The following is a 23,445-nucleotide window of genomic DNA, read 5'->3' as shown; positions in this document are numbered from 1 at the left end:
AGAACCGTAGAGCTCTCAGTCACCACAGTGACAGAGAAGGCAGCCTTGCATTTCACAAGCACACTTAACTGGATGTTCCACTTTGCCACAGCTTGTGAATCTGATACGTTTTGTCATTAAGGAAAGATGATGCCCTTCAGAAGGTCCAACTGTAAACACTCACAAATGGTTGGTTTATTACTCTTCAACAGGGACTATACCACAGCTAAGGACAGGACTTAGAACTGCCGCCTCTGGAGCTGTGGCAATTCCAGACTTGGAAAGTACAAGGGGGTTAAAGGAAAATGCAGGCAGAAAAGCCTGAAATGGTCTCCTAAGAATGCATTAGACTCTTACCCCATCCAAAGGGAATTCACTTACTAACACTTAAATAAAAGTAACTAAGGGCTACACGTAACTAAGTAAAATAGAATGAGCATCTAACAGAAAAGTGGAACAAGAAAAATTTGAAGAGCAAAGAAGAATGCAATTAAATCCCTAATTAAGGACAAGTACCAAAGTCCTGACCTAAAACTTCAAGGTATCCTGGTTGTATGTAGAATGAACAAGGCCAGAAATCAATGCAAGCAAAGTCTGAAGTGTCAAGAGAATTCTCCTTATTTTTCCTGTGTTTGAAATATGTCTAAGAAATAAACTCAATGAGAATTAGAGGCAAAAGTCAAAAGTGCTGTCATGATTTAATTAGATCTCAGTCTGGTGTAAATTAAATGAGTCAAAATAGAAGAGGAGAGAGGAGAGAGGAGAGAGGAGAGAGGAGAGAGGAGAGAGGAGAGAGGAGAGAGGAGAGAGGAGAGAGGAGAGAGGAGAGAGGAGAGAGGAGAGAGGAGAGAGGAGAGAGGAGAGAGGAGAGAGGAGAGAGGAGAGAGGAGAGAGGAGAGAGGAGAGAGGAGAGAGGAGAGAGGAGAGAGGAGAGAGGAGAGAGGGGAAAAAAAGTCCTTTGACAATCTGAGAGCTGTTTCTTAAGTCTCCAAAGAAGCCTGTATTCTTTAAATTGCTTCCTGTTATATGGTTAATAATCTCTGCTTTCTACATTACGGGAATCATCCATCTAAGCTAGCCAAACTGCACAGCGCTACCAGAGTATGAAGAACACCCCGCTGCCTGAACTACTGTGCCTAACATCTTCCCAATTATTCAGGAGTCTCTTGCCAGCAACCGTTAGTTGACTCCATTTCTCTAAGGAAAATGCCTGGGTTTCCTGATGTTTTCAGCTGTGTTTGTATAACTTGCCTTCGTGTGAAGTTGAAAATTAATGCACTTCCTCTGGATCCTTTGACAGAGAGACAAAAAGGAAGATTATCAAGATTACATAAAAATGCCAAAGCTCAACCTTTGTCCCTGCTGAACAATGATTGCTGTGCATCACTAATTGTGTTACGAACTAAGGTGTCACGTACAACAGCTCAACCTCCTGCATACAGCTAAAAGCTGCTACGTAACCTGTTGCTCTGACACAGTGTGACTGGAATATTGGTTGGCTGCATTACAGTTCATTCACACATTAGGAGGAGACAAAAATAAAACAAGCTCTCAGTTCTGACTTTTTTGTTAGGAGCACGCAATGGCATAATATATTTGGGCCTTGTCTCACAGGGAGCCTGCAAAGAAGGGAACATATTTTCTTGGTTTTTGTTTAAAACCTAACAGCCATCTTTTTTCACTGTTTTCTTTCCCTTAGTATTTTACTTTACATAATATTCTAATAGACAAAGGCTGAACAGGTATCTAGAGTACTTGTTTATGTTACCACCTAATTCTAACTCCTCACACAGCACTGGGAAAAAGAAGTCTCCTTGTGAAAGATTTAAGAGGGATCTTGCTGTTCGTTTTTCTGCCAAAACAAGGAAGAACAAGCCTGATTCCCATGTTGCTTTGAGGTAAAGGGAAGAAGGATGATAAAAACCAAACAGTCTTTCTGGTTTTCATATGATCCAAAGGAAAATGTGGGAAGAGGCACAGAGCGGGTGAGCATCTTCACAGTTCATCTTTCATGCAGTATGAAAGGTTTCCTTAAATTATTATATTAGTATATTGGACATACTCTACCACAAACTGCTGAGACTTCTACCTGAAAAAATTTCCCCCCACCCCCTCCTTGGAGACGCTGGTTCTGACAGGCTGCAACTCCCAATACCTCTACCTAGCGAACAATGCAAAGCACCTTGTTCAAACAAGACTGGTCTCCATTTCACACTACCCCCCCAGGGAATATCCACTTTTCTCTTCATACTATATCTTTCTGACTGATGCAATCAGATTCTGGAAACTTGCCTTATTAGTTTATATTCCAGCTTCTTAGGGATGATGTTAATTTTCCATTGTTGGACCAGAAGATCTGAGATGTGCCAGATCTTGTCTATAAGAAACAACAACAATAAAATGGCACACACAGTTCCATGCTTAGAAATGGACTCCAGTGAACAGCACTCCTGGCAAAGAAAGTCTTGGGGTTACAAACACTGTCCTAACTCCAACAGTGCTCAAGATGAGGTATTTTACAGTTACATGATGTATAAATATGCATTTTCTTACTTACTCACATGAGATATTCTGCTTCATTTCTGCATCGTAATTGTTTTCTTCCTAGATCAGTGCCTTAGTACTAAGCCTTTATACTGCAATGGCCAAAGAGTTCCATTATATCCATCAAAATTAGACCACTTTCTTTTGTTTCCCACAGCAAATATGATCCCATTCATGTCCCGAACAGAACGTCAGTAGTTGGGATGGTGTTTTCTTAAGGTGCATATAAGATTAAAGACTGAAATCAGATGCAGTGTTGCCAAAGCCTTTGTAATACGCATGTTTTTCATGGCAAGATGATTGGCAAGAATTGCAGGAAGGTGCTGAAGGGGATATTTCACCTGGCCCATCAAAACTCGGTGTAGAGGATTAGAATGAAGAAGAGCTGACAATATTGACTTTGAGTGCCACAACAGAAACATAATTAGCAATTTGACATGTAGTGGACAGAAATACTCCATTTTTAAAAAATCAGTTAGAGTAATTACACCGTATCTGTTGCGTGCTGCCCTGGGAACAAAAAGGTCTGCTCTGCTGTTTCCTTTTTTCCCAGCAAAATTCAACTTTGGCACTAGAATAAATGCATGCAAACCCAGCTTTCTGCTGGAAGAACATCAGGAAAACTTTGTGCATAAAACTAAAAAACCTCTCTTAAAAGAGAGCACACAGAGCTGAAAGAATGAAAAAGTCAATGATTTTTATACAAGTTTACTTATTGCAAAACAAACTGTCTGCACTATGCTTATTAAAGGCATATTTCATTGCCTAATCATAGATGTCTATTGTACCTTTTGTGTTTTGAATCATAATTGCAGTCTGTTCCCCAACTGGAATAATGAAAGACATTTTGGCTTATGCGTATATTGATTCCCCTTTAACAAAGCACTTAAGACACATGCTTGCATCCCACTGAAATGAATGGCTAACATCAACTTTGAATACATCGATTTCACCAGGATTTAGACAAATGGCAATTTACACAGGCACAAAATTGCCTACTTTGTTGGATAGGCACAAGCCTCTGAAGAGAAGCCTTCAAACTCAAAAGTCTGTAAAATGTGCAACTGTTTTGGTTAGAAATACGTTGCGCTATGGCATCTATGTTTTTATCAGAATAACTGTGCTAGCAGAAAAAGATATATCTGCTGTACTGAAATATCTTTTCCAGATCCTGGTCTGGAATAATCTAAAGTGCAGAAACATTTTCCAGGCGGTATAACGACATACAGCGCGTGCAAAACGGGAGAAGGCAAAACAATTCAAAACCTTAGCACTGAGAGCAAGCTATCATTAGGTATAATATAAATAACGCAGTACATTCAATTCCTAATTTACAAAGATTATTGTCGATATGCTTGTCTGTTATTCTTATTTGCTTCAGGATTAGGTAGTATATGAAAATAAGGAGAAAAAAACATCAAGAATCATGCTTACCTTATTTCCTTTTTTAGCCACTCTTCCTAGCTATCCTAATTAGTCAGAACCTGCAATGAAACATTTCAGGAATTTAAAACAGATTAAAAATGCAGAGGTAAAAATGCCTTTACATACAATAGTCAATATTGCTTCTCAGCATCAAAACCAGGGCAACTACTGAGGTAATAATAAACTAGCCCGTTTCAGCTCAGCAACACGCGACTTAATGGGAACTTCTCATCAAAGCAAGTGCACTTAAAGGAATAAAAGAAATTGAGATAAATTTGAACAACAGAGTCCCTTTCTTTTCTGACAGAGAAGTTTCTCAGAGTTTTCAAATATATTCTGCTAGTCATTTCCTAATAAATTTTCCTACATTTTATCCTAGCAGTACCCGTACCTACTAACTGGCTTTGTTACAATGCATTTTTCTCCACTACATGTTCTACTTTAAAACCCAAAGTAAGAGCTAACGCAGAATAGTTTAGCCTTGTATAATACTCGGACTGCACTGTATTTCTAGGGAGTTTCCCCTTGACGAGTCTTCAAGGAGCATGTCAACACACATGGATGGTGAAAATGCATGTTGGGCTTCATTAGCTGGAATAAACAGAGACTATGTGCAACCACCCTTACCAAGTCTAGAGGTTCTCTTAATTTAAATTTAAAATAAGGTGGCCATCCAGTTATGGCTATTCAGTTTACACATCAGAGACAGAGAGGTATCAACATTTCCTTATTAAAAGGTCTGAGTCTGTCTACTTCCTTGTTTCCTTAACACATACGTCAACCAAGAGAAACAGCATTAAGATCAAAAAAGAACTCTTTTGTAAGCACAAGTACGAAATTAAACAAATACAATAAAATCTTTACTAGAAAAAAAGATTCTTTATTAATTCACAACACAATAAATATTGGGATCGTAGATATGAGGGACCCAGCAGTGCTCAGACTTGTTTGCACCATGGTGTGGTTTGACAAACAAGCCCTCATCAGCTGGCATCCAGAGAAGAAGCCTGACTAAATTTATATTTTTTATTTTTTACATTTTCACATATAATCAGTAATTTGCAGCATACATCAGTCACTTCAACTGACATTAGTCAGGCTTTTAAAAACAATTCTTAAGGACCATCCCTGGCAAATCCTTCAGGAAAAAAAGCACAATCACAGTAGTTGTCATTATTCTGTCTTGCTGTTGATTCTGACGTTAGGGTTATGTAGGTGCAAATGTATCTTTAGCTTTACTTCATGGGGGGCAACAACATCTTCCGCTAAATGAGGAACAGAACGAGGCTGCTGTTCAAGGTACAGGATCAATTTTCACGCAGTCCACTTAGCAATTCTAAAACCAAGAGAGTGCTATTACTTCTGAGAACGATGACATGCCTTAGTTTCACACCCCGTATACACCGAGGACACACTTCCTTACGATCTCTACTTGTTGTCCCAAATCATTATTTTGAACTTTAGGATGAATGAAATTAACTCATCTTGCCGTTGATTTGTCTGTAGGGGCGGACAACTCGGTCTGCTGGATGTGTTGGTAGGACAGAGAAGAGAAGCAACTTTCACATGGCTAAACGCCAGTGTGCTCATGTGTGGGTACAAAAGGAACTGTAACAGGTAATCACTAGGGAAAAAAACCTTGCATTTATACACAGCACAGTTTAGTCAGAGGTGGGATGTTTCTCACAGCAAAATCTCTGTAGATGAAAATGCTCAGTATGTCAGTGTTATGAAATATTAAGTAACATTTAAAAAACCCCCAATTTACTAGGAACTTTTTTTTTTTTCCTGCAAACAGCCAGGAAAAATCTAGTAGGGTTTTTGGCTGTATCATACTCATAAAACCTTTATTAAAGGAAACAGGAACTTCTGAATGTGCAGGTATGCACACATTTATATACGAAGCTTTCATCATTTCTTCTAAAGGCAGTTGCAATATTCAGGCACTGTTTCAACTACACTTCCACTCGAAGTACTTCTTTTCAACTACAAGCTTATGGATGACTTTATAGATGAAAAATAGCATCAGCAGATCTGATAGGGAATGCCACTTGCAGTCAAACTGTATCACTCCTTCCTCTTTTATGGACCAGAAATATGGACCAAAAATCAGGAAACTTTGTAAAGAAAACATTTGAGATTTCTTGTTGTTTAAGTCACAACAAATCTTTGAACATGGATTATACTAGTATCAATGAGAGTGTGATAAATACTATTACATCATACTTTAGAAGGAAGGTCTGGTCACTTTTTGTCTAATATTTTGCTTGACAGGTACAATTCTCATGGTAAAAAAGATTTCACGCTTGAAACAAACCAACCGTTTGTCTCTGTTGCATGCTGCAGCACTGAAATAGCAACGGAAAAATAGCAAAGATACACATGATCATCAGACTATTCTTCCAAACCGTGCAACAAGCAAAAGGGCAGCTGTGAAAATACCAAATTCTACACATAAAAAGACTGATATAAATTAACTACAAAAAGGATACATTTTGTGTCACCTCAAGCTGATCTCTTTTCCTACATGCACTCTTCTACTCTAAAGGGTGCAAGACTCTACGTGACTATGCATACAAACTGTTGGCAACTGCAACTTGGATTGAAATTCAGTGCAGTTTGTTTTGTGTTTGCCTTTGTCAGGCTACCTATTTAACAGGCTTCTGCAGAAGAAGCTTCATTACCAGATCTGTTCCTTTATTGCCACAAATTAGCCAGCATCTCCCCCTTCTGGATAGCAGGAAAATAAGCAGACATTTGCAACAGATGAATGCTTACTTACTCGGGCCAGTACTCCAAAACCCCCCCAAAGTTTGCAGATAATTTTCTATCTTAGTTCTGAGCAGAACCATTTCTTTTCTAGATCACTGTTTAACATCATTCCCTTCAGTAACATGTTTTATTAAAGCCAGACCTAAATCCATTCAGATATAGTATCCAGCTCATCAGGGAGAAAATATTAAAGACAAATGAACAAAATATACCACTGCATCAGCCAGATTTCCACATTCAATTAAACAGAAAATGCTGCATGAGTTGGATTATTAGTGGGCTTGATTCTTCTTGTTAGTGTTGGTTAATATACGGTGTTCAAGGAATAATTTGTGAGATGCGCCAATTCAATTTGAACGGAATTGAATTAGAAATTTCAAGAGTAGGCAAAGAAGTCACCATAAAATTCAACTTTCTCTGTAGCACCTCTGAGCGAATTCATTCTCAGCCATCACCATAATGTTATGACCAGGCTGCCACTGATTAATCCACTGGGATTCTTCCAGTAGCAGCACAGCTTCAGGGATAAGTGATATTCTATTAAATTCCCGTATGTATTACATTTTAAAGAAGAAAAACCAAAGATGACTGCTTACCCATTGTTACACACTCTGGGAACTTGTTTCTACTAGTGAGCACAGAGTCTTGGTGTTCATGATTAGGATCAGTAACGAGCTATCCAAGTACTTAGGAGAAAGCATCATCATCAAAATTCTAAGGGAGGCCCTGTCTGATTCCTAGTACCTGTACAAGCATTATGTGAGTCCCTTCTGTTGGCAGTCAGTCATGCCAACAGAGAAACTCAAATGACAGCTGGTTAATTTGTAGATAATCTCAGAGGTCACTGGTTTCAGTTATATTTATGTATATAAACCTGATCATTCCCTAGCTCCCAGCAAGAGAGAGTAATAGGCACTCAGAGAGATTTATTACAGCAGGACTGCATTGGTTTTAGAACTGCGATGGTGTGAGGACTGTTTCTTTGTCAGGCTGTGAGAAAAAGCAGTCTACACAGAGAACGAAAAAGATTCCTGAACTCGAACCGTTAAGGCTGTCTCAACTCTAAATGCCCCTTTTCTTTACAAATATATTTTGTGCTTTTTTTCCTTCTTTCCAGGGATGGTATTTAACCTCAGCAGCCTGTGACTGTTGCGTCCAAGCCAGAACGCTTTGTAATGTGCAACTTGGTAATTTCTTCAGCACAGGTAGGGTGAATGCCAATTGTCTTCATTAGTTGAGGATACGTAGCACCACATCTATAAAAAAAAAAAAAAACCAACAAATCCAAAGTCAAATACTATTCACCTGCAGCAGCCAGAATGTCCTAAAACATCAAAGTAATTCCGCTCTTGTCCATCTTATCAGGTACAGTTGCTGCATTTATTCTTCAAACAATGCCGCCTATTATTTCTCAGGCACTTACACAACATTTAAACGCCCAGCTTCACAACACTGTTAGGTATGGAAGAATTGCCATGAGTTGAGACAGAGAGAATTAAGCAATTTACCCCAAGTCACAACTGGGCCTATGGCAAGAACATATGAGAAAACTGCAGCCTTCAGCTTTTCTTGTATATACATGTGTGTTTCACTAACTCTGACTCCAGATGGAAAAACACACACATCACAGAGAGGAAGAAAATCTTAATTAGGACTGCTGGCAAGAATCTGCTGAAGGAGGTAATACCAGAATATTCTTCCATGATCTTAAAGTCTGGTGCTTACACTGAAATTACCAATATTATAAGGAGAAGGAAGAAGTCTCTCATTCGAAAAAAACCAAACCAAACCAAAACAAGAAACCACCAAAAAACCCTTGAGCTAAACCCCCACTTGCTTAATTCTTTTACTTGTCCAATAATATTCTTAGACTTGATGGCTTTCCTTTGAGTTGCTATTCCTGGCATGTCATGCTGTAAGAATAGCTGAAATGGCCCTAAATTTAAGAATTGTTTCAAGCTCTCTACGGAACAATGTTCTCTCCCTCTACAAAATACAGGGAAGAGTGCCATAGATGTCTTCCGGTGTCCCCACCGACATCCAAAACAGCACTGACAAGCAAAAAATCATTGCTGAGCACAGATGTTAGTGGAGTGCTAAGTGGGGAGGGAAGATGGAAAATCATCCTTTAGAGAGGCTGAAGTAAGACCTAATTTTTGACAAAGGAGACCAGCAGCTCTTACAGCGGGTGTTCCTCATTGAAAGCTCTGGATTTGTGAAATACAATAGAAACCAATACAAGAATCTGACCTGCTGAAAACCTCTTACTGTGGCTGAAGTTTTAATTTCCCTCAGGCAAGGCAGAAAAGCGCTCCAGTTTCACGTGCTTCCTTTCCACTGGTTATTTTGGATAAAACTTCAAAACAATTACATCCTAAAAAAACGTAGTTCTAGAATCTATACCACTGGCAATTAACGGCCTACAAACACATGTTGAAAATGTGTACTGAGGGTACACTGCAATCAGTGATTTCCAAGACACTCTTCACATGATACTCGCGGCCCTGCCTTCTTAATCCTTTCTGCTTTTCATTTGTGCTAGTCACTCATAACTGTAAGACTAAAATTGCAATAAAATGGTGATGATATTTAGGAAAATGAACTAACACCACAATTGGGGGTGATTTCTTGTGTCCCAGCCCACTTGCTTCAAAGAGGAGTTAAAAGTCTATAATTTAGTAATGTAAACATACGAATCAACATTTCTGAAGATATGAATCAGCAATAAGAAGGGAAATGAAAAAACAAATGAGAAATAATTGTAGCACACAAGAGGCATAGCAGGAATTCTCCATTTAACCAGAGAGGATCCAGAATCATTCCTTACTCCTTCAGAGGGAGGAATGCTATATTAATATCCGAGCAAAATCTTAAACAAGATCATTTCACAAAGGTTCACGTACTCGGGTAAGTTTGTTACTGCAATTATCAGATACCTCCAGACAGAAGTACCTCCCCTCTCCCATCATCCTACAGAGGTTTCTTTCTTACCTAATCATATTATGGTTAGCTTATATCCCAAAAAATACAAAAATTCATGCATGTCCTTGCTGAGCTTTTGAGGAGCAATGGCTGTGCACTTTAAAGATGAGATTAGGAAAGGAAATGCTTGGCAGGTGAAAAGAAAGGTTTTTATGAGAAGCACAAATATCGTTTTAAAGTAGTGAGTTGCAAAACTATATGGTGATCTCCTATCCTGTACATAGAACGCAAAAGAATCTGAGAAAAACTAGCATTTATAAGTTAATGCACAATTTTATTCTTTGCTTTAACTATATCAAACCAACGATATATTTTCCTCAGTTGTTCCTTAACTATATCCAGTACTACAGTAACTAAATCCAGTACATCATAATGAAGAACTGCAGATTTTCAGTGAAAATATGTGCAATACTACAGAAAAGTAACAAAAAAGATGGATTCTTTATAGCTTTGCCAAAACTAGGCAGCTATCTTTTATAATCTTACAATAACTTTAAAAGCAGGCTTTAGAAGCTAGAGACATTCTTTTGTACTTACTTGATTCCAAGAGCAAATCCTTGAATAACTTCGCCTGCATTTGGTCCAATGAAATGAAGGCCAAGTATTCGTTGCTCTCTCTCTTGTAAGCACACCATCTGAAAACAATACATTACATAGAGATCTTTTCTTAGAACATTTAAAGATAAGGCACGAAGTTGAACTAAATGAAACTGAAGTGCCTCGAGACCCTAGTCCAGCTGTTTATTCCCAGTGTGCCAAGAACTTACGCACTTGCTTAAGTCTTACTGACTTCAATAGGTCTTATGCTTTCAGCACTTTCCTGAATTGAAGCTTTATTAGTGTATTTCTTTCAGACTTCAGGGAGCCAGTGACAATGAAAATTTGTTGTAAATTGAATACTTTGTTTGTCATTTGTATGAAATCCTCAAAATACCTTCTGTAGACTAGTAACCAGAGTAGCCTTATTCTGACACTGAATGGCCACGTTAGCAATTCTCCAAGCCTGTGCAGCTGTTCTCAGCAGCTTATCAGCTGTATTTCCAAAGATGACCGCTACCAACGATAGGGTATTTTGTGCCTTTGTGATTCAGCCAGTAAACGCTCACAGCAACCTGTTTGGTGAGATACATTTACCACATCAGCCACATAACCTAAAAAAGAATCAAGCTTTGGAAGCAGCCAAAGATGAGGGTGAGTTCAAAAGTATCTGGGAGGGCCTGAGTCACTGCACACTTAATTTTTATTAGAGAACTTAATGAAAATGTTTTAGTTCCTTTAAGGACACCATCTTTGTAATTATGAAAAGAAAGTCAGTCTCTCCCTGTGTCGTCCCATCAAGCATTAAATCATCACTAATCTAATAGGTTCTGCTATTCAGCAAAGGCTTGGATTCTTTCATTAGGAATCCCAGGAACAGTGGCAAGTCTGATGTGGTACATCAAATAGAGGAGTTTCAAAGAAAAAACTCTCTTGCAATAGAGTTTGAAAAATCTCAAGTTTAATGTGTTTTGGGAATTTAGTAAGGACTATATTCAATATCATCCAACATCTATTATCTTATCACTACTTCACAGCCAAATATTTACTGTCATTGACATAATTTAAAGGGAACAGCTAGAAAGAAGTAGCATCACCTTAGTTGCACTCATGCTTGGGACAGTTAAAGCAAGCTACTAAGGCACTTACACAAATCAGATGTGACAAAATACAATTAATAAAATTGGCCGCAACAATTAACAATTGATATTCCTTACATCTGATGTATTACACAACAATAACAACATAATTTGTTGTTATTATTATATATTTTATAATAGTATAATATATAGTATAGTATAATATATAATAATAGTATATATTATTATTATTATAATTCTGAACAACCTTCAGAAGTTACTATATTTATTCAAAAAAGATTGTTCCCTGATATTGAGGTGAAAAGAAAGAAAACAATTATATATTATACCAACACTGCACTTCACCTTCTCTAAGATTCTCGACTATGGGCAAGTGCAACAAAAACCTTTTCAACACAAACAGCTGGATTGCTCTGGGAGAAGCCTCATTTCAAGTCCAACACTTCGGTCTAAACCAGGAGGTTTTTGTTTTCATTAGTAAGACTGAACAGTCAATCTAGTTTTGTAAGCCTTATGCTTAATTTTTCTGAAGGTAGCATACCTTCCCCAAGAGATAGCAACTCAAATATTACATATAACTGGTTAAGAACTTTGCTGGGGGAAGCAGAGATTAATCTTTATAGAATTTGGAATATTTCTTAGGGCCTTCAGAGCAGTTCAAATACGATATCAATCAGCAGGATGTCAGCTCTGAAAAACGCTAGTATCTGTAAAGCAATTTCAAGATGCAATGGGATAGGTAACGAATATTAAACATTTGAAGTTACGCTAGAGAAACAGGCTGTCACCAAGAAAATATCTCATCCGTCTTGAGAGGTTTTTTTGCCAAACAGTCCTCCTTAAAACTGGCTGTACCATATCTCTTAAATTAAAAGCAAGTTAGAAGCTCACAACACTCACTTTCATATAGCATTGAGTTGCATCTCTTTCAGCCACTGTAAACTCTAGTGGTTTATAATACGCATGGTATACCTGGTAGGGAAAGCAATAACATTTTGTGTTAAAGAGTACTATTATGTCAAAACTGCTATTTAGTATTACAATGACTGCTGTTACTACATACTTATAATGTTGTAGAAAAAAATTATCATTATTTTGAAGAAAAATATGGAAAGCACAATAAGTTTAACACAAACCTGAGAGAACCATTAGATTAAAAACAAAACTGAAAAACATCATAAATAATCACGTTACTCAAACCAGTGCCTCAAATTAAAAATGTTAGTTTTGTTCCTTTAAGCTTCTCCCAAAAGTTCAATACCTTGATTACTGAAAATAATATAATACAAGAAGCTTTCCATATCTATAATAACGCATACCACAAGACAACCCAAACTGTATTTTTTGTATTCTGAATAGAAAATGCGTATTTTGTCATTAATCATTTTGCCTGGGCCTCCAAGCTAAATCCATCAGCTGAACTTGCTCTCCAATACATACATAACACCAGCATCTTATCACACACACACACATTGTCCGCCTTAATCAGATGCGAACAATTGTTTTATGGTAATTTTTATCGTTCTAGATGGCACTAGCATCCAGAAACCTAGAGAAGAGTTCTGGGACAAATTTTTAAGTATAAACTGTATTTCAGAATCATAAAAGACAACACTAATAACTGACTGGACATGAAGTATTGCATTTTGTATTTCCATAGCTTACCGAGTCATGCTGACAGTCGTCTTGATGAGTGAATAAAGGTAACACAACTTATCTTTTCAAGGGTGACTTGTCTGAATTTTGTCTTATTATATAGTGATGGTGAATTTCTTCATCATGAGTACCTTAATCTCATTCCTCAAATCAGAGGGCTGGGTGTGAATATATGCCATAACATATTTCTTCCTCAGTATGCAGTGCCATATGGTATCAAGACATTTCAGCTACAAAGACACTTAAGCAGCTTGTGTAAATATTTCTGGGGACATCCCAAAAATTTAGACTGAAGAACCTGACCAGCAATTCTGACAATTAAAAGGCACATAAATGTTATTTAACGATGCTGCACAATATAATTTACTAAAGTGGCAGCTAGTTTAAAGCTGTTACACCCTGTCAATAATTTTAAGCCCACTAGGTTACAGTTTCCACTGTGACCTGCTGCAATACTCCTTAAAGTCCTGAGCTTTGCTGAAGACATCAATTCCCTAACATAGTACTTTGGGGGCCCAAAATTTTGCCTGATACAAGAGTGAAAATTCTGTCTTTCCACAGTGCAACTCTGACACCAACCATAAAATTAAAAATATTTTCATACCTCAATATTATCTGAACCATAACACTGCACAGCTGCTTCTTCCGACAGTCCAACACAGCCGTACTCCAAGGGAGTGAAAACTGTAGTAGGTACCTGCTTGTGAGGAAACAGAAAGAGTTACCATTGAACCACATGAAGCAGCTGCACGGCAGACGTAGAGGAAACTTTGCATGACTGAGGAATGTAGCTCTGTCATACATGTCCACTTTGGCTACTGTCAAAGCTGGATTCCAGATGACAAAATGTAATTCCTTTAAAAATTCTTAAGGGGAAAAAAAAAAGGCATGAGATTTGTTTTTTATTATTGTAAAAAGAAATAAGAACTCACATTGTCATAGTCCATCAATTCTGAAGACTGGCCAAAAAGACGCTGAGCCAGCAGTTTTCCTGCAGCTATTGCTGTGGGTGTTAATTCAGGACGGCCCTAAGAAGAGAGCACAAAGCTTTGTTTTAACTAAGAGAGAAGTAGCATCCAAGGCTTCCTCCTGGGACAATGGTCAGAGGAAGGCCAAATCTCTGGAATTCCAGCCTAGTAGCCAGGGCTTCAAATAGAGAAGGCAGTAATAATTTCTGCCCAAACATGCTTTTAAGCCTCTGAGTTTAATATCTGTCTTAATGGGGGGGAACAAATGCCATGAATGTGTCAAAACTTTGTATCTTATCATGTCACCTCTTGAAAAGCAGATGATATTCACATGCCAACCATTCACTTCCCCTTTTCTTTCCATAGTAAGTTATCAAGAAATGTTTCAGACGGTCTTTTTAAAGCAGAAATAGCCTACTATAAAGCAACAGTGTTTTTAAAACATCAGACCTTTTAAAAAGAGCTGTCTGTCACATTTTTACAGAACACAGGCAAAAAATTTAGCTATTTGTAGGCACTATTACTGACTTCCTATGTTGGTCCTTGGTTGGAGGAGTGGAACACCATTTCGCTAGCACTGCGAACTATAGGTTGAGTTGGTCCTAGTCTCAGGCTTTGGTATTAGAGAGGGGCTTGAAAGTTATTGCTCTTGGCAAATGTTAACTTCCTGCAAGTGAGAAATGGAATGATAGCAGGATATGACCAGGACACGCTCCGGTTCAAGCCATGAGTCCTGGCTACTTTTTATATCCAAATAGGACTATGCAGTGTGCCAGAACCCTAATTTTGAGTGCTGGCACAATACCACTGGAGCGTCAGAACTCCAGTGCTAGTTTTAAGGAAGCTGGAAGTTTTTGAAACTGGAGTAAGGCCTTTTCAAAGGAATTTTTTTTAAGTCCAAGGAAGAACAGTGCATGTAAGTTAATAAGAACTAACAAACTTAATAAATCCAGTAAAAAAATCTTATTTAGGAGTTAACCCAAGGCATATCATCAAGATACTTCTCTGAGATGAAGAAAGAGGTCACAACTCTAGAAGGAATGATGTGGAGACATAAGAAAGCTGTAACTGAAAAACACCTTTGTGGGACAACATGGAATGCTTTACAGAATGCGTGAAGTTTTGATTCATACAGGTCTTACATAGATACAACACTTATCACACTCCTGCAAAGCCCCACTTGGAGGCAGTCATCCAGTAAGCCCTCAAAAACAGCCTTCAGCGGAAAATAAAGTAAGGATTCCCCACCATACACATTCAAGTTTTTCAAACTTTTTTTTCATTACCCTAAATTTTTTTTAGCATTTACTGGAATCCACTCCTTCCTAGTTTATCTTTTCTGTATGTTGCTAGATAGATTCTGTACATGGTATTAGCTACCATTTACTTCAGTACACATACCATATCCATTATCTGCATTTTAATATGCATTTATGCTTTCATCTGTACCAATAACCACTTAAGTTAAAACTTCCATTGCAGAAAACCAAAGTGAAACAAGATTGTGTCTAACCCGATAAGAGAAACTACAATTGTAATTGTTAATGAAGACTAGTCTGTTTTTCCCCACAGCTCATGACAAATAACAAAACTGCAAGTCTATCCCTTTTTTCCCCCGCTAAGATCCATCAAGTCACGGTTTTTCAGCTCCAGCATTTTGACTTTCAAGTCTGTAAATGTCATTTACCAGATGAAAATTGCCATTTGTTTTTTCTTATACACATTTGCCTGAAACATGGCTGCCAATCATTTCTGTAGCAGGAAATACAGATGTTGTTTTGGCATTCCAGAAATGAATAGGAGATTGGAACGAGAGATAAAATTGTGAAAGCACTGCAATGCATTCCATAAAACCCAACTAATTACTAAAACATCCACGCAGATAAAGCCCAATTTCTCATAAACAATGACTTAAAGACCTTCCTTGGTAAATATTTGAAATGAACATTCACTTTGGAGTCATGTGTACAACTAGTCTGCTGCTTATTATGGATATGAATTGTTCATAAGAATCCTCCAATGTATTATTCATTTAAACGAGATGGCTCCTAAGAGATTTTAAAAAGCTTTGAAGTAATGTGTATTTGTTCTAACACAACTCTTTTTGGTCTTACTTCTATTCAAAGCAACATACTGTACATTCCACCTTCTCTACACATCTTTGTTATAAGACCCTTTGAAATATGACAGATGTACAGTGGCACGACCATACGATAAACCTCCTTCTGAGAGAACTTCATAGTGTGTGCCATGCTTTTCAACAAGAATACTACTGGAGGAAGAATTTGAACACAGAGTTTATATGAGCACTGAAAAAAAAACCAAACTAAAACTGAGGTTGATCTTCCATATCCTGATTACAGGAGATGAAAATGCCTAAATGCAATTTCACCTGCCATTGAAAATAATATTTTGCCAAAGCTTGAAAAACCTTTTTTGAGAGTAGACCAACTGACTGACCTCTAGAAGGATTTTTTTCCCCCTTTTCTCTAAATGAACAGCTTGGATAACATTAGGATTCCATTTGCCATACAAGGGTGCAACAAGACACCCATGCACACATAGTTCCCCATTTGTGCCAGCTGGGTATGACTCCCAAATGAAAACAGCCATTCTGAGCGTATCAGGAAACTTGCCTTTCTCCTCTCTCACTCCCCTTCTAGTCAGGGCACTGAATTAAAACAAAAAAAAGGAGTTATTGCTATTTTGTAGCAATTTAGTGTCTATTCAGTTTGGCGTGGTAAAGGAGGGAAGAGGAGGGCTTGAGAACTACTTGCAAAGGTATGAGAAATAGCATTTTACAGTAGCAAAGAGACTCTGGCAGGGAGAAAGCAGAGCAAAGAGAAATCCTGAGCAGGAACATTGGAGGAAAAAAAAATCTTATTCTTATAAGCTATATCAGGGATCATTGATGCTCGTTCACAGGAAACAAAAGTCCTCTTCCTGTGCTGTTTTGGTAGGTCTCACCCAGGAAGTATCACACACCGAGCTCTACAGCTTTGTGGTGCTTAGCAGGATGCACTTGATTCTTCTGTGTGTGTTCTTTGAGATATGCACCAGCACAGAACTTTCTTTCACTGCTAGTTCCCATGCCAATGAAATTTATTATCTAAATTAATTCTGGTTCAAATAAAGGCAAAATTAATTTAAGTATTCAAATAAACAAACTTTATTGCTTAGCAAGTGGAAATTTACTGTGAGCAAGTGGCTCACACTGTACTGGAGTCAGGTAAGATAATGGCAATAATTACTTCTATCTTTAAAATCTATAAATGCATGAGTACTATACTGTGATTTCTTTAAATCCCTATATTGAGGCCATATGCAGATATAAACTTAAGAGAATGTTTCTACAAAGCACTGATTTAACTCTTCAGTTTTTCCCCAACTGTACGCTGGACACAGTATAAAGCTTGTGTTGCTGGTTTTAACACTTATATTTAGAAGTGCCTGTTGAACAACTCAGGTTCAAAAATCTGCACTAATAAGGACAAAAGCAGGAAAAGGAAATCCAAGTTTTAACTACAAAATGAAAATGACAAATAAATGAAGACCTGATTTTTTAGATCGAGAGTAGGAAAGAGGAGAGCATCCTGCCTCTAACTTTATATTTCTTACTTAACGAAATCCTCAAAGGGCAGAAGACGAAAAGCACCCAAAAGGAAATGACTTGCCCAAAATAACACTGCAGATTGGCAGCAAAATGAGCAACAGAATCTAAGACCTTGCCAGCACTGCCTCTAACAACTGCTTCTTGGATGAAATTAAAAATAAAAGTTTGGAGAGCAGGAGGCCCAACCAAGGCATTCATCAGGGACAAGCACGTGTAGGAGATCATTGTGAGCAGAAAGAGGACTTCAGGAAATATCCCAGAGCAAGAAGTGCCAAGTACAGAGGGAACCTGTATGTGAAGTGAGAAGAAAGGAGAGGAACTGTACATAATCCCAAAGCTCTGAGTGACTGGGCAGGGCAGAGGAGGTGTGGAGAGTAGGAAGAGAAAGGAGAAATAGCTGAGCAGGGACGTTTTAACACAGTGTAAAAGGAAATGGCAAGTAATTTGCATGGAGATGGAGACAGACAGGAAGAAACACATGTCTGCATAGAGGAGAAGAGGTCAGGAATGGTCAGCAGACTTAGGAGATTTAAGAGTCTCTGGCAGTTCCAGTGTCCAGTCAGAAATTTGCAGGGCTGTTCCCAAGACTTTATGAAACCTGTTACATCTCTTCAAAATCTCAAAGCACCTGTAGAATTTATACATTTGAGACCTTCAAAAGATTTTAAACATGGCAGAATGAGAAATTTTTTAAAGGTCTCTCAAATTATACTATATATGGTCTTCGGATATTGCTACAGTATTTAGATTTACCAGACTTTTAAAACAGATGCCTTCACTATATCAAAAACCATCTTGGTAGGAAGGCACATGCTCAGTTCCATTAAGTTCAACAACAGGTGAGGGAATTCTTGCAATGCCCAGCCTCTATATTCTGTATATTGCCCAAATTTTTCAGTAACAGCAGGCAGGTGATGAAAATATCCTCCTGTCACTGTACAGTTCAGAATTCAGACTTTCTTTTTTTAACAAAGACAACATATTCAAAGATGCCCAACTTATAGTAGATACTCTGAGCTCTTCTGTAAACTGAAAATTGAGGGATTGAAAGTATTTGAGTGCACTTTGATCAGGACAAGACATTCTAGTCATAGGTAACTGTAGATTATAAATAGCACTAGATTAAGGCCACAGAATTCTGTTTTTGCATCTCTAGTAAGTAAATTATTTTGCTTAAGTTACAACATCCCCTCCTTTATGGGAAAAATAAAACCAACCAAAAACAAAGCACAAAACACACCTCATGTTTACTTGGCATAACCATTCACAAATCATAAACAGAAGTCAAATGCATTTAGTATTTGCAGCAATTACTTCTTATTCTAGAGGAGGATACTTCTGTGTCAGAGCGCAGCCTTGTGACGAGTCTCAATGAAACCCCAAAATACTCAACTGGAATTACAGAACTTGTCAGGGTCATTCCCAGTAAGTGTATTCAACCGCAGAGGTAGGAACTGCTTTCACTCAGCAGTCAGAGGCAGTATGAAGTCATGTGTCTGAAGTGATAAAAACATTACTAGAAAGATAATTGAAGTGATAAAGACATTATTATTAGCCTCTGACCAATGCTGCATTCCCTGATAAACATCAGTAGTAATCTCGAATGCTGAGATACTTCACAAGATCCACGTGAAGGAAATTGCTGACCCAGGTGGCTGGCATAAACACCTCAGCTCTGCAAAATGGGAAAGAGCAAAACACTAAGATATATGCTAGAGCATGACGACATCTGGGGACTCGTTATTAGTCAGGAACAAAGTTGGCTTCCTGTTATTGTAAAATACTCGGTACCTCTGTTATGTCTCCAATTGCATAAATGTGAGGAACAGAAGTAGCTTCACTGGCATCAACAATGATCTTTCCAGTTTCAGAATTAGTTTTCACTCCAACTGCCTCCAGATTGAGAGTTTTGGTGTCAGGGGCTCGGCCTTAAGGAAAAAAACAAGAAATTAAAGTAAAAACTATTGGAAAACTTCAGCAGCGTCAACCTAAAAAGCTGGCACCCTCTACTGTAGGCTTCCAAGAACTTTGTACTATTTGATAGCCCAAGTAGAAACATGATAAAAACTTATCTCACACTGAAAAAGCTGTAAGGGTGGAAAAATGGATATGAATTTCTTTGTGAGAGGAGCTCTGTTACTACTGCCTTTGCTCAGACTACTTCAGAGAAAGTTATCCTTGAAAAATGTGCAGGACAACATCCACTGCAAAAAGTGCAAAACCCACATGGTTTACTATTTATTGCACATTCTAAATTCAGTTTCCTAATGTCACACGAATATACGTACAATAACTAAGCAACTTCTACATTGAAAATTTCCAATAAACATTAACTGAATGGCACTCAGTGCTAACAAACAGCCTGTTACACACACTTGTGAGTAAAAATTAACGATGCTGTTCAATGTTAAACATTCCTCAATTTCTCTTTTCTTGTTATCTGATACACTTACCTTAAAGCTTTCTTAGTTCCCTCAGCTTGAATGCAAAAGTTTACCAACTTTGCTCTCAAGTCCTTAATGCTGAGTTATTTAGCTCAAACTCTGTATTTAAGCTATTTCTGCAAAGTTTAGAAACACTATTCCTAGAGTTTAGAAACTATTTTAAATGGATTTAAGAACAAATGAGGCAAATTATACCAAGCCTAGATTTTATTACAGCTTCTTCTTCCAATGGTTTTAAATTATCTCATCTTTAAAAAAATATATATTTTTGTAGTGTTTTCTGCATAGAGTTACCACTTAGACCACCAAAGTCTTGTGAACTTTACACTGAGCCTTCTATAAAGAATCTAACAAAGGAATTCCTGACCCAGAAATTGGAATCTTCAATCCTATCCAGTTTTTCAAATGTATTTGAAGGTTAATAAGCATAGTGAAATTATCAAGCACTCCCAGCAATTGTAGGAACACACAGGATCACATAGAAAAGACTACCTGAATGTATCCAAATGCAGGAAATTTTGTAACATTGCATCCGTTTTTAGAAGCTATAAATGACTATGGATATATCTACATATATAGGTCTCCTTTGTGTGAGTCATGATTTTGTATTTGATGTTAATACAGAGCTATAGCAAAACAAAACAAAATGGGAAATGTGCTTTCATTATAAAAACAAGCTCTTTGATGTTAATGTAGGAAATTATTAAACAAAAGGAAAACCTGGCTTGTCAATACAGACCTAATTATATGTAAACATATGATTCACTGCTTTATACATCTGCCATATAGCCAGGCCCCCCAAACAATGTCACATCTGAATGCCTCTGTAAAGACTTCTGTGTATTAATTTCATCTGGTGAAACCAACACTTCCTCTGGGAGTACTGACTGAAGCTGTCGGCACTTGGCTATCTGTCTGTCTTCCCTTCTGTTGTCCCCATGGGATGTTGATCTGCTGTTCCTTCTCTGCCCCCTGCTCCCCAGTCCTGATGCTATCAGGCAACAAAAATAATAAACCTCCAGGACCTTATCTTGGCTCGGATGTGAAACAACTTCCTACCGTTGTATTTCTTTGTGTATTGAGAGTAAAGCCTGGATATTCTGCAAATGGACAACTAATGGGGTTTTCTAGTTTCTCCTTTTTCCTGCCAGGCAGAGCCAAGGGAAGGCTTAGCACGCAATGGCAGGCACTACAAGAGGAAAAAAAGAAAAGCTGTCAATAGAGTCATTTAAAGACCTGTGACAACAACAGCTGAGTTTATCAAATCTGCAGGTTAACACTTAACCTTTCGATTCCAGTCTATTTTAACGTGTACAGCTTGGTATTAATAGCTAAGAGTTACAAAAAATGTGTTGCTACTCATAGTGAAATTTCTCTCTCCACTTTACTGCCTACATATTATTTCTGAAAGCAAAACCAAAACTTTAAAATACTGAACTGAAGCTTTATTGGGCTTTAGCCCCACGCTGGCTCACCTCCATAAGCCAGAATTACACTCACTGATCTTGCTTCACCTCAAATTTAGTAGCTCACGTTCATGGTTATTCAATGTGTCTTGGTAAGTTTTAGTGTCAAATTCAGGAAATTCTGGTATTCCCCAACATTCACTTACTTGTATTATAGAACCGGTTCTCACCATTTCTCAGTAGTACCGGATTAGAAGGACATTAGTTTCATACCCGTAACTCCTAAGTTTTTTACATTTACAGCTTCAAGAAAGCATGAGTTTACAGCTCATTTCTAAGATCCTGAGGGCAATACAAAACCATACCAAATCCTACCAGGCATGCAACACAGAGATGCTCCCCCCGCCCCCCTGCTCCTAAAGCCAGCACATGTGCTTTTAGTTTGAAGATGTCCACTGCCCTGAAACTGCCACAGAACAAGGAGTGTATGATTGTGTAAGACACAACACTAGATTTAGCTTTTATTCAAAAAAAGATATTATATTAGACATCTATAAGAAAGGCGCCAATTCAAATCTGACCCTTAAAAAGGTTCCCTGCTTCCTGCACTTTTAATACCACATCATAATCATAACAGACCCATACAATAACCACTCAGCTGTGAATACCACACAGATCCCTGCTTTCAGGGCCTGCTCCCATTCACTTTTAACTTTAAAGGAAAACAGCTTTTTGATCTGTTTTTGTGAAATCTAGCAACAGGGTTTCCTAAGGGGGCTGCCAGCAGCTTAGCTACAGGGAGTGACGAGAGCCTGGCTAAAGCACCCATCTTGCATGCGTGCTGGGCTGGTTATAATGTGAGGTGGCATTTCTGCTCCGTCATCTGCTGAGGGGCTCTGGTGATCACACTTGCACAGAGAGTAAGGTGAAGGCAATGCCATGCTGCTGTGACTTTCAACAGGAGAGACTGAAGCAGCTGAACTGAGAAGAAACCAGAGAAATAGGCATAGTCAAGTAAGCAGCAGCAGTAAATGAGTGACAGCACACTCTTGCATACAGTAAGATTTCCCAGGGTGATAAAGGTGTAGCTGACAGCAGAATTTTGTAATGGGTCTTCTGCAGTTTCTTAATCACAGGAGCTGGAATGTCTGTCTGCCCCCCAGCATTTGAAAAATCCAAACTAGAGCCAACAGAGCATTTTATTATCAGGCACGATACTGCAGATGGCCACTGTGAGGATACTGCAGGGTGACAGGATGGCTCTTCTGGCATAAAACTTAAGCCCAATAGTCTTCTCCACTTCTTCCCTATACATTGGCATTTTGACACATCACTTCATAACTTTAACCAGTCTGACCCCAGTTTGGCCTTAATCAATATCTCATTTGTCTTCCCAGGCTTGGTACTCTCTCTCATCTTGTTCTGGGCACCTGACACACTCCCCAAATCAGTTTCAAGACCACTACCATTTCTTCCTTCAAATCCCTTCCCAAAACCCACAAGGTGTTCACTAAAACACAGCCAGCTGATAATGATGAATTCAGTGTAACTAATGGTCAGATGACAAGAAAACACCGACTACCCTAGGATTAACTAAGGTAAAAAACGTCCAGAACCCTTACCACTTCGATAGCGGCATGCATCAGTTTTACAAGGCTGTTTCTGAACATTTCATTAATTACTGATAAACTTTCAGAATGCCTGCCACAATTTGAAAAAAACCTGACCCTTAGTCAGTGCTAGAACAGTAACTGGTTCTTTGCCAAGACTGCTAAGCTGTACTATTTCTTGTAGCATTGACCAGTAATGCTTATTACGCAGAGGAGCCATCCCTGCAGAAAGCTTGTGGAAGCCATGGTGCAATCAGTAAACACCTGGGCATCACCATCCGCTGCACACCTGAAGTTACTTGTGTCTGGAGACATGTCCCTTTGGTGCTACTCAAACAACAACAACGAAAATAAGCAACTCCAAGCGACACACAACCGGATGAAAACCCTACAGCACGGGACAGACTTC

General features: G+C 38.3%; 2 protein-coding genes across 4 annotated transcripts in view; both read right to left on the bottom strand.

The window, feature by feature from the left end:
• The window catches only part of UFD1 (ubiquitin recognition factor in ER associated degradation 1), a 436,293-nt gene that overhangs the window by 393,682 nt on the left and 19,166 nt on the right, over nucleotides 1-23,445 (bottom strand). The window lies entirely within an intron of this gene.
• Nucleotides 4,805-23,445, bottom strand: part of TXNRD2 (thioredoxin reductase 2) — a 37,943-nt gene continuing 19,302 nt past the window's right edge. The window contains exons 12-17 of one of the 2 annotated variants that reach the window (XM_075110148.1): nucleotides 19,368-19,504; nucleotides 13,928-14,023; nucleotides 13,600-13,692; nucleotides 12,240-12,311; nucleotides 10,240-10,337; nucleotides 4,805-7,976 (exon numbers count right to left, since the gene is read on the bottom strand). In XM_075110148.1, the coding sequence (XP_074966249.1) occupies nucleotides 7,853-7,976; nucleotides 10,240-10,337; nucleotides 12,240-12,311; nucleotides 13,600-13,692; nucleotides 13,928-14,023; nucleotides 19,368-19,504 (620 nt within the window). In that variant the 3' untranslated portion in view covers nucleotides 4,805-7,852. The remainder of the gene's footprint in view (nucleotides 7,977-10,239; nucleotides 10,338-12,239; nucleotides 12,312-13,599; nucleotides 13,693-13,927; nucleotides 14,024-19,367; nucleotides 19,505-23,445) is intronic. The other variant, XR_012663201.1, reaches the window with a different exon arrangement.

This window comes from Phalacrocorax aristotelis, chromosome 15, assembly GCF_949628215.1.
Source record: "Phalacrocorax aristotelis chromosome 15, bGulAri2.1, whole genome shotgun sequence".
Classification (NCBI taxonomy): Eukaryota; Metazoa; Chordata; class Aves; order Suliformes; family Phalacrocoracidae; genus Phalacrocorax; species Phalacrocorax aristotelis.
Note: the sequence above shows the minus strand (reverse complement) of the source record. Positions and strands in the feature narration are given on the sequence as shown.